Source organism: Rhodnius prolixus, unplaced genomic scaffold (assembly GCF_049639745.1).
Source record: "Rhodnius prolixus isolate KJV_2025 unplaced genomic scaffold, Rpr scaffold_11, whole genome shotgun sequence".
Taxonomy (NCBI): domain Eukaryota; kingdom Metazoa; phylum Arthropoda; class Insecta; order Hemiptera; family Reduviidae; genus Rhodnius; species Rhodnius prolixus.
This window is the reverse complement of record NW_027411625.1, coordinates 8,837,207-8,854,170: the sequence shown is the minus strand read 5'-3', so window position 1 is coordinate 8,854,170 and position 16,964 is coordinate 8,837,207. Positions and strand designations below refer to the sequence as shown.

The following is a 16,964-nucleotide window of genomic DNA, read 5'->3' as shown; positions in this document are numbered from 1 at the left end:
AAAATCCATTATTACGCATTCCAGGGGACACGAATCTCTCTCTAAGTCGTCTGTAAAAACTTTGCAAAAAAAAATCTTAAAAGTTATTTTAAGTATTATAATTTCGTTTCATCGATGTTACTCGAATGTGTACGCACAATTGTTAGCCTTAAGTATTTTTAGTTTCAGAACTTGGCTATCCAATTATGGCCATTTCATTGATTTCACTATGAAAACTAGACAATACAAGTTGTCTCTGATCGATATATGGTATTACCCGTTCACTAGCTATCTGCCTTCCTTCCTGTATTATATCACTTGGTAACACTAACAGAATCCGGAAAGCGGAAGTCTCGTTAGACTGGATCCAGAAAGGTCGCCGGTTATGCATGAATCCATTAAGCATTCTAATTGTATAAATATCTACGTCTTCTTCCGTAACTCTTAAATCCCAGTGAAAAGTATGGTCTAAATATTCGTACGAATTACTCTTTCAATAATTATTACAAATCTAATTGGCAGACTGTATTTTGCTGAGCTTATTAAATAATTATTCTTATCTAAGTTGCCAGTTAAGCCTGTCATAAGTAACATTTGGAGGTGATCAAATATGACTACAATCAAATACGGAATATATTTACAAAATTATTGCTCCTAGAACAAATGATCCCAAAGAATATATTAGTGATTTTTTTATAATACAAAGTAAATAGCACGCCAAGTTGATTGAAAAATTTTGGAGCAGTTTTCGAGTAAACACACTTACACTCGCAAATTCAAAATTAGAAAAGTCTTCTTTTTTCTTTTTGGAAAAGTTGCTTTTTAGGTGGCAGAAATTTTTTTAAATTTGAAATTCTACCATTGCCTTTAATACCACCTTAATATTTTGAAGGGTCGAAACCGTACATTATACTACAGTAGCACTGAAGTTAAACACCAACAGTTCCCATAGAACTCGTTGAAAAATCAATTTTTCAATGGAAGAAAAAGTGATAGGCATTTAAGGGGGACAAATGTTAGATTAAGTTTTTTAAAATAATCGTTGAGTCCTTATTTTTTTTATAATAATCACTCAGGGCAGGTGTTGGTCTAGTGGTCAAGAGCTTGGCTTCGTGTGTTGGAGATCGCCAGTTCGAATCCTGCGTATGACTACTTTTTATTTGTTGGAAAAAATTGTTTATAGTAAAGTATGAGCTTCCGCCCCCGTCCACGCCACCAAAATAGGCGATTACTTAACTTTATTTGACATCCATTAAGTACGGTAATGATATTTTGGCATTATGCTGTTGTATTTGTTGTTGCAAACACATTATAATTAGGGGAGCAGAAATGATATTACTCCTTTGGGCTCCATTTGCGTTTGCTTAGCTACTGCATTTGTTCAGCGTGCCAATGGTAAGTTGACTCAGAGCTTTTTAACAAGAACGTCAATCTGTCAAATAGCTAAATAAATCATAACTGTTGGAGGAATGCTAAAGAAGAGGCTTACTAAACGACCTCTGTGACAAAGTGCTTCTCAACTAATGGCTGTCCGTCAGGCTAGCTAGATAATTTCAATACGTCCAATCTCCAATCTAATGTTTTCACTTGTAGATAGAAAGCGAGTCCCGTTTACTGACAACAACGCGACTATTTGATAACTACAACTCTTTCTTAATTCAATCTTTCATGATCATTTGTTGTTTCTACACAAATTCTATTTCTAGCATTGACATAGTTTATTTCTATCTCAAACAATAAAGGTATATCGAATTATTTAATAATCAAAAGACTAGGAGATAATTATTTACTACACGTAACTCCCTAGTAAGAATTTTTATCTAATAATGGTAGCCATTTATTAAACATAAATAAAGAAGGCCGTCAGGCCTATAGTGGAGCCAATAACTAAAAATAGTAAAAGGTTCAAATTTGATATTTCGACATAGTGCCATCATGAGCAAAATCTACCAACCAGAAAAAAACTTCGCTGAATAAATTTCTAAGTTTTTTGGAGGAGCCTAACCTAACCTAACCTAATTTTCCTTGAATCGAACATCAATTATTATTATTATTATTATTATTATTATTATTATTATTATTATTATTATTATTATTATTATTATTATTATTATTTAAAAAAACTTCATGTGATAAGTTTTTTAGCCATTTTTTCAACAAATTCTAAGTTGTTATAAAATTATATGATATAAATTGCGAACAGGGAACTCATCTGAGTGTTCGCAAAAGATTTGCATACTCAGATTATCTTTTACGTACTTAAAAAGACAGAAAGGTGCCTAATTTGGCTACTATTCGCCTCTTCATTTCCTGAAATACCCTAAACCAGCTAGCACAAAAACTATAGACGTATCCTTGGTAGAATATATTTCTTCCAGAATCCTGTAATATTTTAGCATTAACTTCAAGATGAATGCATTAGAATTTAGTGTGTTAATTATAGTTTGAATATATTCTGAAAGGTTATAAATCCTTTCAAAAACTTCCATACCCTCAAAAAAATTTAAGAAATAAAATTACAATTAATGAATATTCTTTTTCCATTAAATTGTACCCAATTCTTAATCTTTGTTTATATATATGTGATTTCCTTTAATTTGCTGCCATTATTATTGTAAGAGGTTATTTGGGTGTTCAAAGTTTGGGACAGCAACTTTAGGACAAACATATGATGAAAATATAGATATATTTTTTTTTTATATATAATCGCAAAACTCGAAAGTTTAGCACAAGTTTTCTGAAGAGAAAATGATTGCGAGTCACAGGTGTCCTAGGGCGCTGTGAGGTCAAAGCCACTTTCTATTCGCTGTTCAAGTACACTGGCGCCATTTTCTAACCGTGTAATTCGGCACGCCACTGAGATATCTGCATCACTCGGGACATTCATAAAAATAATTTCTCCAGCACTAATCTATGTCAGAATTTTGTCAGAAAAAAGAAAAAAAAATATCTAGGGAGCCATTTCCGGTGAAATCCTAATTCACTACTATTACTAATGTCACTTCCTGTTTACAATGTATCTATGACTTAATCACACTTAATACCCTTATTGCACTTTGTTTAATTAAATTAGTTGAATTCTGGGATACAAAACAGAAAGTGGAATCTCTCCCAGTTTTTTAGGAGAATAGTGACACGCTGTCCCAAAACCTCCTTAGAATCATTCTTTCTTTGAATCATTAACTAATAAACACAAATCCTCCAACAAATGATTCCTTATAAAAAAAAAAAAAACTTATCAAGAATCTCTTTCATAAAACAGGTTTAATTTCTAGGTCCACTGTAACAATATTGAAAATCGATTTATACCATATTTCATTCAGGACCTCTTAAAAATCCATATTACCAAAAACAATGAAAAACAAAACCTTTGATTACTGTTAGGAAATCACAAAAATTGCAAAAAACAAAAACGTTCAATACTTCAGGTTAATTAAAAAAATCTATCAACGCAGAATTTGGGCAAGTTATAAATATTATTGTAGTTAATTGTTTAATATATACTGAAATGGTATTCTCCAATAGAGCTTGAGTAAATGGATTTATTACCCAGGGTACTGTTGGATGAGTGTTCTCATATGTTATCAATAGAAACCCAACATTAGGCTGAACCGTAAGCAGAATCAGAAAAGCATAATAAGGGGTAACCTTAATATAGCAGTTGCCAAAGAACCGTACAAAATACAGTACAACCTCGATTAACCGGGCTGACCTCCGGCTATACCCGCCCCGGAAAACTGAAATCCCGGTTAAACCGAATACACAGTATTACACAGTAATACATTACTGTTTCGTCCCAGAGATCAACTCCAGTCTTAGACGGCAATCCTTTTTTTTTATTTTTTACATACATAATATTTTTGCTGCATCCAGGAATATTTCTGGGTGATCATTCTCTTCTTCTTCGATTGCACCATATTTTGGGTTTTTACATACATAACAAACATACATAATGACCCTTCAAGAAAATCAGGTGTACTAAAAGAGTTTATGCCACGCCTTCCAATATGTGCTACATCGGAAGACAAAAAAAAATTCCTGTCGCCACTGAAAATTAACTTTTGTTTCGGCGCCGATTCAGGTATTCTTATGATGACTCAACTTGATCCCGGTTAATCCGAATCCCCGGTTAACCGAGGGCCGGTTAATCGAGGTTGTACTGTAATTAATTTTCCAGGACAAATGTTTCAATTTTAAATTCAATTTTAAATGCCTAAGCATTTAAGTGTAAAAATAAATTAATAAAAGGAAATCCATTGTTTAAAGCTGGATTTCCGATTTCCGAAGTCGAAACCTTAGTACCCGAAGAAACAACAGTAAAACAAATTATGTGTAATAGTGCTTGCAGTTGTTGAGATGCTCTTTTCAGACACTCAGTTGCATTGCAGAAGAATCAACTTTGCCCCACCATCCTGTAATTTATTTGAATGAAAACAAAACGGATGAAGAAAATTTCTAATTAGTAATTGTTAGATTGAAGTAAGAGAAAGTTGTGTAATTGTTCGAACTGGTTTTTTAAATTTTCTGAAATAACACAGATCCGACAAGAAATATTGAAACATGACTCATGAATAGCACAGTGAATAAAAGGTCAAACCGCATTAATTACAGATAGAAAGTGTACTTACAATTTGAAATGAAAGTAGCGATAGAGTAACCTGCTACAAAAGTGCATCCTAATAATAATCATGCTCTCAATAATAAACTGCGACAGAAACAGTGGTGTATTTCCCATGAATGTAAGGCAAGTCGGCAAGCCTTTATATCCGGTTTGGATTAATTTTATTTTTTTTTAATTTCGGACTAAATTACTTAGTCTCGCTAGACTAATACAGCAGACTAAAGCAGTAAGCTGCTGGGCATGCAATTGTAAAAGCGCATTCAGTCAATAATCTGTCTTTGATATGTACAAAAGTGAGGTTATACCAATGGTGACTTCTCTTAAACAGTGGTCTGTCTGGTGGGCAAGAGACCTTGCAGGAAGGGGTGTTCAGAGCACTTAGTGGCGTATCGAGGCTTGCTTGCTTAACGGTGCCATGCTTCTGTAAAAAATGTTCAAGACTAGTTTGAGAGTGTTCAGAAAAACTTGAACACAAAAAGAAATTATTTGGACTTGGAAAAGTTAACACGAGGGAAAGAATTAGTTATGCGAGTTTGCGTATTGGATTTCCAAACAGAGATCCCGGGTTCGAATCCAGTTTCTGACCCTTAAATTTTTTTTTTTCTTTCTAGAAACTTCTTACAGCTCACTGTCCGTTGATGGACAGTGTGTGGTCTTTAACAAGAGAACACTGTCCGGAGGTCATCAGTGCACTGAAAAAAAAAGCTCCGGGCGCCAATAACCCTCAGATATTGACAGTTTAATACAAGGAATAACAGAAAGTAACAATGATTTCTGATGAACCGATTGCTGGTCTAAGCGGCTCTGATTACCACCTTGCCAATAGCATCCATTGTTCTGTCTATAAAAATAATAGTTTTTTAACCAAAAAAAAAACAAGTGATTACGACACCTTACAAACATATTTGTCTCCATGGAAACTACTTAGATTTCCTGTTTCCTTAGTATAATAAGTGATAGGCATACTGACGAGGAAAAACCTTATATCAATACAGTCGTGTAAATACGTATAATTTCAATTTCCTTGGAGGTAGCCGTTAGTTTCTCCTGTGTTAGGAAATTGCTCTAGTTTCTTCCAGTTACGCAACTCTCCAACTTTTGACATAGAGGAAAATAATAGAAACAAACTAGCTTTTCATATATGTTTAGGAAATAGATCTTTCTTGTAAAAATATGCTACACGTATCTTCTCTTCCTGATATTAACACAATCAATGGACTAGAGAGAAACTTTCATATTTTTTTTTACGCGTCTAATATTTATAATAAAAACCGCAATTAGGTCAAGAATACCTAAAACCTTAAGCTCCTTTTTTGTTTTGTTTTAATAAGATAGTTGCCCAACTTCAATTGTCAAGTAAAAAAGTAGTAAAAAGTTTATTTTTAAAAATACCGAGTTTTATCCAGCGCAAAACTATAATTTGTAGTATCTAAGCTTTTCGGATACAATAGAGCCTGTTAGAATGTGGATTTCCAAGCAGTTCTTAGGTAATTACGTTGATACTGGCACCGAGCAGCCGTAACCTCGAAGACTTTCTGAATTGGCAATGAGTTTCCAATGTAAGAAGTAGATAACTTCGTTGCAAAGACTATATCTTCTAATACGTTGAAAAAATTACCAAACTTTTGGTATAATCTCAATTAATTTTAATTTTACACTCACAAAAATACTGATTTATTCTTGTACAACAGTGATTAGAGGGTGATAACATTAAATGTTTTAGAATTTTATGTTACATGTTCAGAATTTATTTGTGTAACCTCTTTAAAATATTTTAGCTTTATTTCATTTGATACGAAATAACGCTGCCTTTTTTTGTAAATGATCTCTTTTTGATTTGAGGAGTTGTTACTTTTTGCAGTAGCATTGCTTTATTAATTATTTAAGAAATGATTTATTTTATTCTGTATGTTCTTTCACAATGAGAGTTTTTTGTTGGGCTTTTTCTTGGCATTGGCTTTGCCATACAGCCAGCATCGTCTAGGTGCTTATCACTAGAATATCACTCACTCTCCATTCTTACTTATAAATACATTCCCTTCACACATTCATCCCTCTACTATATACAACTATTTACATACAAACTTACAACTAATGGATGGATCAGTACTCTATATTCCTGCCATCCTTATAGCTTAACCGAAATTAAAATCACCGTAATCCTTCTCTAATCATTTTCTTTCATTCATTCTATTCGGCTTTAACTTTTAAATACATTCATATTTCTTTGCTAGCTCTGCTAAAGATTTAAGCACATAGATGTTGGTGGAGAATATTATGTCTTCGTAGCGAAATAGTGCATCTAAAATACCTGTATATGTCGTCAAACATTCGTTTCCTTTCTACTACATAACGTGGACATATCCATTATTATATGTTTGAAATCCTCCTCATTGCAATCTATGCAAAGAGGAGTGAGGACCTTTTTGTTGATCCTGTGAAGATACGATCCGCACACCGCGTGGTTCGCACTCAGCCTGCTTATTGTCGTAACGACACATTTATTAGTGACAGTTCCCTGATAACCATGATAACTGTCACTAATAAATGTGTTGTTACGACCAATAAGCAGATCACAATGAGATCCTCTTTCAATACATTTTTCACAGTATTTTTTGTCTTATTGATTACTAAGAAATAATCATAATTAACATTTTATTCTTAAATTTTTTAATTTTTGATAATTTGTGTTTTGATTTTTGTGTTAGTACACTCCAAACACTTTGTATAAACTAAAAACTGTAGAACATGTATATATAAAAACAGTGATTTGATTTTATGTGCTTCTTATAAAACATTCATCTGTTGTCCTAGCTAAAAGTAAAATGCATAAAATATAAATTGTAGCAAAATTAGTTATCTACAATTTTAACCTTAGGCAGTTTCATCATAAGATTAACATTGAGCAAGATATAATCAAAATAATGCTTTAAACTGATTTCTCTTTAATTTTATTTCTTGATTGAGTTATATTATAAGCAGAATTAAGCTAGAAGTCTGTTTTACAAATTGTTACCATTCATTGACGTTTCATTCCTAAGGGAAAGTAAAAAAAAATCTTTATTCGCCATGTGAATATGACATAGCACAACCTAGCGACGAGAAATTAGATAGTGATCTAGCAAATGGACATCGCTAATTGGAATCTATTTAGCGATATAGTTTGGCTCTTAGTAAACTTTCTTCGTTAAATTAATCAGTGAATACAGAACAAACCGGACATGCTCTGATAAACTTACGGTCAGCACCAACAAACAGGGTCATTGCATCAGTTTTGCATTTAATGAATGTAATTTAATGAATGCAACATACGTAATATATCAGAAGCATCTAGAAGTTAAGCAAATTTTATTCGATAAAACATTTTCTCCAAATTAATAATGGTAATCAAATAATGCTGAGTTGAATCTAGAAATTTGGCGATTTTACCTAGCCGATGGTAACAGCGCAAAGCGTAAGTTTTAGAACCCAGTCAAAGTATGACGAATATCAGGTATGAAAGGTAGACAGGATACTTGTACAGTTAACATTTCTGCTCTTTAGAGGTAACCTTACCCAAGTTGGGAAGTAGAAACGCTACCCAAAAACGGCCTCCCATCAAGAAAATTGTATGTTCTTTAAAAGCATTATTAGAACAGAAGGAACATAGTTCTTCCATCAAACGCCTGCAATTCAGCAAAAATAGCACTTCTCTAATTTTGAATGACCAGTGAAGGTCAGCAAGCCTCGAATATTATAACTCCATTTCATAACAGGGATTTCAGTAATTAGCACTATATTTGTCTTTTAGATTCGACTTTTAAATAAGTCAAGCGAAAATTCTAGGCATTTCATTCTATCTCGGTTTACAATATTCAAATCTCACACTTTCACTGTGAGTCAAGTAACTTCATTCTCGGCACGTATTGAAGCTGACCTCTAATTTGACGAAAAGAATTTCACTGTCACCTAAAAGAAAGAATTCTTTCTGATTATAATTCTAACGAAGTACAGAAAAGTTTTTCTAGTTTGGTTAGTAAAAATATTTCTTTTAAATTCAATTAATACACTATTCTAATATATGCACACTTTCCTTGAGTAAAACCACTCAGTACTGCCATAAATAGTGATAGTTCAATGCAAGGATTCACTTTTGTCAGTATTTCTATTTTATTAATGTCTGAAAATAAAAAATGAGAGTGTATTTATATTTATTTAAAAGATCATTCTGAAGAGTGCAGCACAATGTAGTCTTTATGAAATCTGTTTGGTTTCACGCAAACTAAACAAATGGTGGGATTTAAAGGCATTTTGTTTATTCTAAGAAAATATCCGATAATTTATGCGACCTTTAACCGTTTTCTGTTTTTATTGCATGTTTTAGAATGCTGATAATATAAAGCAGGGTTATCAAACTTAATTAAAATACGGGCCATTTGGTGCAATAGGCAAGATTCACGCGGGCCACATCACATTTACAGATTTGATAATAGTTATGATTCAAAACATCAGAACCCAGAATGCTTTAGAAATCTAGACGAACTGGAAGCCAATTCAGTGATTTTTTCCTTGTTTTGTACTTTTAATTTCCCAAAAGAAGGCGACCCTTTATGTATATTTTAGCTCTGGCCTTAATTAAAACTGTCCGGTAGGACAGTTGTATAAGGGTTGATCGTCAAAAACTGCACGAAAAAGCGTAATGTTGAAAAACAACTTTGACATTTTTTTCCTCTTTTTCTATAAAAGATAAAATTCCCAAATTTTCTTTAAAATGTAGGGCAAATCCTCCTTTACAACTGTAATTTTTTTGCAACAACATAGATATAATAGATTTCGAGAAAAAAGTTGCTGAAAATGAGCAAAAACGGCATTTTCAAAAATGGTTGTTCTTCTTCTTGTTGTTGTTGTTACCTTTTTTGTAAACTGCGTAGCGCCTAAACGCGTGAACCGATATTCATGAATGAGGTGTCATTCGATTCGGAATTTTATGTAGATGTGCCTTTTGGGGGTCTCGACGCTGTACATCGAATGGGAGAGGAGCTTAGTTAGCCCCCTTTATGTAAGGCCACCTCCAAAATTGGCCCGATTTTGATAAAATTTGGTAGGATCATAGGGTTATGGCTTCCCTACGTAACATCAAAACGACATTCTGCTCTTACACTTGTTAAGAGGAAGTATAGCAATCGTTTCAAATTATCGAGACGTGAACCGATTTTTATGAATGAAGTGTCATTCGAATTGAAATTTTGTTCAGACTTGTATTTTAAAAGTCTCGACGCTATGCCTCATAAGGAGGGGAGTTTGCCCCACCCAATATAATAGACAAAAAGAAAAATCTATCCAAAAGGTACAAAAATCTCCTTAACAAAAACTTACAGTTTAAAATGTTAAGTATAAGGGTTGATTAAACGCCAAAATGCACACAAATCAGCAAGTATCCATCATTTCATTCATACTTCATTGATATTATTTAAGTAATTTTGCTACATTAACTTTTCCTTCACATTTTTTGAATTTATTAGATACCAGATAGCAGAGACAAAACAAGTAGAAATCTACACGAAATGGAAGCTAGTTCGGTGTTCTTCCGTTGTATTTTACCTTCCATTTTCCAAACGAAGGCGACCCTTTATGTATATTTTAGCTATGGCCTTAATACTAGATAGCAGAGACAAAACAAGTAGAAATCTAGACGAATTGGAAGCCAGTTCGGTGATTTTTTCCTTGTTTTGTACTTTCCATTTCACAAAAGAAGGCGACCCTTTATGTATATTTTAGCTCTGGCCTCAATACCAGATAGTAGAGACAAAACAAGTAGAAATCTAGACGAACTGGAAGCCAGTTCTGTATTTTTCCGTTGTTTTTTACCATCAATTTCCCAAAAGAAGGCGACCCTTTATGTATATTTTAGCTCTGGCCTCAATACCAGATAGTAGAGACAAAACAAGTAGAAATCTAGACGAACTGGAAGTCAGTTCTGTATTTTTCCGTTGTTTTTTACCATCAATTTCCCAAAAGAAGGCGACCCTTTATGTATATTTTAGCTCTGGCCTCAATACCAGATAGCAGAGACAAAACAAGTAGAAATCTAGACGAACTGGAAGCCAATTCGGTGATTTTTCCTTGTTTTTTACCTTCAGTTTCTCAAAAGATGCCTACCCTTTATGTTTATTTCAGCCCAGGCCACAATAGTAGGTGTCAGAAACAAAACAAGTAGAAATCTAGACGAACTGGAAGCCAATTCGGTAATTTTCTCTTGTATTACACCTTTCATTTTCCAAATAAAGGCTACCCTTTCTGTTTATTTTAGCTGTGGCCATAAAAGTTGGTGACAAGGACAGAAAAAGTAGAAATCTGGACAAGGGTTGTCAGTATCATTTAAAAGGCGAGCAATTAGGAGCAACAGGCAAGATTCACGCGAGCCTCATTAAATTTTCAAATCTGATTTGATAGGTATGGTCCACAACTTTTCATCCCAGAATGCTCTTTTAAAGTTTTTCGCAATTGTGATCAGTTTACATTACGTGACACGGAGAGTTTCTAAACGTCGCCGGTAGTAGTCACCCACAGAACCTCATTAAACGCACTGGGCCACGTGTATACTTGTCTTCGGTAGTTAAAGGGTTAACGGAATTATGGGTACGGTACTGCTTCGAACTCCTTTAAGCGCTATTTTCTTCATAACAATTTTTTTATGTTTTCACTTTATTTTAGAGCATCGTGGGCCTTAAAAAATTACCTCGGGGGCCAGTTTGATACCTCTGTATAAAGGTTTCTTTGTTGAGAAAGTGAACGTGTCTTAAAACAATTTATTAAACTATGTGGCTAAAAAGTTTAAAAACTTTTAAAAAGTAAGAAGTTAAAGCATTCCATTGCATGCTTTAAGTGAAATTTCAGCATACTTCCATTTATTGCCTACTATAATGTTTGCAAACTGCTATTATAAACTACACTATGTTAAATAATAATAATAATTGTCTTTATTAATTATAATTACATTTATAAACATCACAAAATTAATAAATCACCTACAAAAGAAAATAACTAAATATACTGCAATCATTTTATATTTTAACTAAAGACGCACCTCTTGGTCTTTAGACCGTCAGAGTGGAGTCCTGTTACGATAACTAAATAAATGCTCTAATGAAAACAAAAGTAAAGTAGTAAAATACAAAACTGAAATTAAAGAAAAACAAAACAAGTTCCGACTTAAACATATAAAGAAAACCAATTTATAGAAATTATTTTAAATTATAATAAGTCCTAAGTTGATAAGCATGCTTACAATATTTCACTAAACATCTCCAATCTTTCCCGTTAATGAACTCAAGTATTTCGCTGGCGGCTAGAAAATATTTATTAAAACAGTCCTTCCTTATTTCGCACAATGCTGGACAGACAGCTAAAAAGTGAAATAAGTCCTCGTTTTCAGTGTAGCCACACATCTCACACTTGGTACCATCAATTTTAAAGTGTTTGTAGTTCAGATTCAATAAATCTCCTCTACATTTAAAGAGCCAACTAACACTATCTAATGACAATGAGCAATCATATAGATAGTGGTTATTTAGTTTAAACTTTAGTTCTCTGTGCAGCGGAAAACTATTACAATTCATAATTTGTTGATAATATTGTTCTTTAAAGTCTTCTAAAATACGCTTACGGATATGATTGAGACTATTGCGCCATAATTCAACATTGTTACAATTGGCCAGATTTAATGATATGTTTAAATTAAATTTTCCAATATAATGTTTAATCTCTCTGAACCAAGAAATATCTTTTTTAATTACTATTAGAGCTAGAATTTTTGGCAGTCTATTATCAGATAGAGACAAAACTTTAATTAAATAATCAAAATGAAGTTTGATGGTATAAACATAAATGGGGTATAAATTTGTTTCTAAATAGAGAAAAGTTAAATAATTTTATTGGAAAATCAATAATTATATTAATTATTGAATGGACTGATGAAGAAGGCTCTTTTTATACGAAATATAAGAATATGTAAGGCAACGCTTAGTAGAAAACTATTGTTCTACGACATTCTAGGCCCAATTTGGAGGTGAAAGCATAAGAATTTATTGGCTTCAGTGAGGTTTACTATGCCAAACGAATATGAAACCTCTTTTAAATTACATTCCAAAAGGATCTAGGAAATGTTTTATTTGAAATACAAATTATTTTATATTTTAATACCAGGCGTACTACAATAAACACTAATATTTACATGATGAATATACATTATTCATGCAGAATGTCTTATTAAACTATTTGATGATTTGCAACGACATTAGAGTTTTTCAGACGAAAAATAGAATCAATTTTCGTTTTTGAATTTTATTGCATTCTGACAGCCTAAATATACCTACCATTATTCGTGTATTATTTCCGTTCAAAGAAATCGCTACCTCTTAATTCTTTTACGAAAATTGACTAACCCCAAACGTAACTCTTGTAATCTACCTGAATCTTGAGTATCCTGGGTAAATCTTCAGAAATACTCATTTTAGTTTTACTTTAATATATACTCCTTCCGTTGCAGGCGGTGTAACTCGATGGCTCTTCTACAGGTGCTACTCCTAATTGGTAAGTATTTTGACAATTAAGTTTCACAAAATTTGCGAGAGTACTCCTACAACTTTCTCTTACGAAAATTACCAAATTAGTTCGCTAAAATAACATGACAATATATAGGGCAGCGTGACACTGTATAGTGGGGACAAAGGAACACCCGAAAATTTGTAAAACAAAAACAAAAAAGCACCAAAGTTTCCTAGTTAGTCTGCCGATCACAATGACTTCTGGAAGCGAGGGAATTGGACCAAATATTGAAGATACACTGTCTTTCGCAACTATGTTATGAGGGCATCATGAACAGATGGAGTTGGTCCTCATTCTGATGGTATTCAGAATCCCAGTTATGTAATATGCTCACTCATCATCGCAGAACTTCTCTAATAAAAATCAATTCTCTGAAAAATGTATAAGAAAGGTGATAAACCTCTTTTGTGAGTAGTGTTACTAAGTTCGACTTAACAAATATCAAAACAACTGTTAATAAAGTGCCAATTTAAATTGCTTAAAGAGAATGGTCGCGTTAGTGTACACATGCGAATTAATTGGTTCTAATATGCACTAACTGTGGGATAACCCAGAGTATATTAAACTAGTTGTGCAAAAAAATGTTGTTAATTACTAATTGCTTGTTTATCAGGTGCAGTTGGTAATACAGTTCCACACATCATCTTCAAAGAACCACCCAGGGTAAGTTAATTTATTTTTGGAGGATTCATATTATTCTGCCAATGTTCGGCTATGTTTTGGTACCAGTAATCTTCAAGTTCAACTATTTGCAATTTGATTCTTCTGCACTAAATCGACGCCTTACTAAATAAGTTGAAAAAAATGCTTTTATAACTTGAGTATGTAGCCGTAATTCAAGATAGAGTTCAGATAACTGATTCTGAAGCCATAAATGTTCATATCCGAATTTAAATTTAGGTACTTCATTTGATGTTAAATCTTCAATTCCTCTTGTACGCCAAAAAAGCATTCAAAATGTAACTAGGCATTTAATTTTTAAAACGTCTTCATGTCTTTGATTGTATTCTGAATGGAGACTTCTAAATGCTGGCTATTGGTGATAAATAACATATCTTGTTTTTTTATTTCTTTAATCAAATAAACTTGTAATGCATCGTTTTTTGTTTTCTATAACAGCTAGCCCCTGAATACTTTAATTTAACGAAAGTACTTTCCATTTTGTTGACCCCTTAAATGATTCGTGCAGGCAGGCATTCAGTTAGCTATGAAAGATTTCAATTTTCTTTTTTTATAACTTGTCTATGCTTTCGTCGCTCCTATATTAAACAAGAGCCTACCACCTAAGTTATTTTATCGCCCAATTAGTAAACGTACGATCTAGATATATGCAATCCTAGTGATATTTAGCGGAAATTGCGAAGTTTTGAAAATATTCTAAGTTAGTTGAGAATTACAGTATGTAAAAGTCTCATGAGTATTCGCAATAGAGTTTTTATCTCCTAAGTAGAAGAAGTCATGTCTCAAAGTGATTATGTTACCGCTATAGTTTTATAAATTTCTGAATTTTCAGTTTCAGGTATCACGTATTGCATTCAACGAATGGCGACCACTGAGACAATCAACTGGCCAGATAATTCGATATCCCGTCTATAAGAAAGTCTATAGTCCGACAAAGAAAGATGGCCATGATCTTGCTGTTGATGGATCTGATCAAATACTACAGCATTTTTCACCGGCTCCTCCGTCAATACTCGGCTCTTTGAGCATGTTCGGACATGCAACGGTGAAGGCTCGTCAGCATGCCACTCATGCCGTTAAAAACACTAGGCCTACACTGGACACTAGGACATACTATCAGGTAAAGTGGTAGATTCCTCGTGAAGTTGCTTAATTAGATCAGAAATGGAATTAAGTTACGCCAATTTTGTATACGTAAGTCTTCGGAACTCCTGGAAATTTCAACGATAACAAATCATTGATGAATTACTGCTTTATAGTTTAGAAAGGTACACAACTTTAGATCACAGTCAGTTTAGCGCACGAACTTGTACTTGTACTCATATATTGTACTAAACTTACGAATCCATCGCGGAATAGTAAGGTGTATTCTATTATAGGGTCCAACAACAACACATCTCATGAACTTTAAATATTGCTAAAAATTATTTTATCTATAATTTTTGCACTTACTTTATTCGGCTCCAAAATGTTTCAGACTCCTCACAAGCATGTCGCACCGTACTTGGTCTATAAGGACCCACCGAAGAGACCTAGCACTAGTCAGCAAGCAAGCACCTTCCGCAGACAGCCTTATTACACGGACGAAAGATCACCGAATTCGCACTTCCAACAGGCCCAGTCCACGTCATTAGCCGCAAATTCCTACTACTTCGAACAGCAACCACCCTTCATACCTTCTTCCAGAGACCATAGTTTCGATAAAGTTAGAAAACCAGTCGCGGAAACCTACAACTTACAATATTCCATTCCTACATTGGACTATCAAGGGTTGACTTTCTACAGTCCCAACAACTATCAAGAGTTCTATAGGTGAGTTTTACTATATTTATAGTTATATTTCTGCTGTGGTATCATTTGTATGACACTGTATGACAACTGAATCAAGGATTGGAGAACGATCCATCTGTAATGCTGCCTCAGTTCAAACCCGCTTCAGGAGTTAGACAGAAGTTGTAGAAATTGCATTATAGTCTAGGGCCGGTGATCATTCAAGTCCTTTAAGACAAGCGGGCATCATCCTGATAACCACAATGGTACCAGGAACCATTAAATCTGGCACTTGGATCATTAACTGAGTAAACGTTTCCCAGTGGTTGTGGCCACGCACATTAGATGGTAGAGATCGCTATTCTGTACTATTCTAAAGGAGTTATAGTAGTTGAGTGCCTATGGTGTAACTATAACAACTGAGGTTACCTTCATAAAATAACTATATGTTACTTTACTGACAATTGTATAACTCCACACAGTGGAAGCTCTATTTTCGAGTTGCTGCTAGATGTCGGGCTTTTAGATTAGTGAAAAGTAATATATTAATTAATGTCTCTGATTTTCAGAAACCCATTTGGTGATATCCGCCTGGGAGGTGATCGAGAACCCTTGCCAGTCAACGATCCGACCAACCATGCGGACCCCTTGTACGAGCCTGTGTCACTGGGCAAGCCGTTCCACCACAGTGGACCCATCTCATCCACTAAATCCACTGGAACCTTCACGCCCATAGTGACCACGTACTCATCAATCTCATCCTCTCCAGCCACTTCGGTACATCCACCCAAGTTAAGCACCATCAAGTTCTCGCAGGTAAGTGGCAAAGGTTGCTGAAGTTAGTGTAGCCTTGGCACAGCTCAAATTTAAATTAAAGAGTACTAGGTTATAAATAATGACCGTTTTCAATTGAAAAAGAAGGAAATTAAAGTTCATAATATTGCCAGTTGTGATTGACAATTTAATACCAATGTAAGCCATGTTTCTGCCAGCTTTTGGCACTGGCTGTAGCCTCTCTGACTTATGCCTTAATACCTTGGGGTAAACTTATATTTACTTATACGATGTGTTGAAAAAACTACCGCACTGCAGTTTCAACTTCAGTGAAGTTATTAAATTTTATCTTGGAAAGTAAAGTATTTGCCATGGACCAAAACAAATGGTAATTGAATTGAATTGGATGGCTTGCCCAGTGTAATTGATGTGGGTTTCAGAAGAAATTCAATGGTATCAACTTTCTTATATTTGCAGATGCTGTAAAACATTTTTCTTCTACCTTCTCTTACACTGACACCTTAACACTGCAGCTGACGTTAATAGCTTTACT

The 16,964-nt window shown here is 33.9% G+C and overlaps 1 protein-coding gene across 1 annotated transcript in view; it reads left to right on the top strand.

The window, feature by feature from the left end:
* Positions 1 to 16,964, top strand: part of LOC141459180 (uncharacterized) — a 40,921-nt gene that overhangs the window by 14,944 nt on the left and 9,013 nt on the right. Inside the window, exons 2-6 of the mRNA XM_074137935.1 lie at positions 13,128 to 13,171; positions 13,800 to 13,849; positions 14,700 to 14,987; positions 15,345 to 15,679; positions 16,207 to 16,453. Coding sequence (XP_073994036.1) covers positions 13,141 to 13,171; positions 13,800 to 13,849; positions 14,700 to 14,987; positions 15,345 to 15,679; positions 16,207 to 16,453 — 951 coding nt within the window. The 5' untranslated portion in view covers positions 13,128 to 13,140. The remainder of the gene's footprint in view (positions 1 to 13,127; positions 13,172 to 13,799; positions 13,850 to 14,699; positions 14,988 to 15,344; positions 15,680 to 16,206; positions 16,454 to 16,964) is intronic.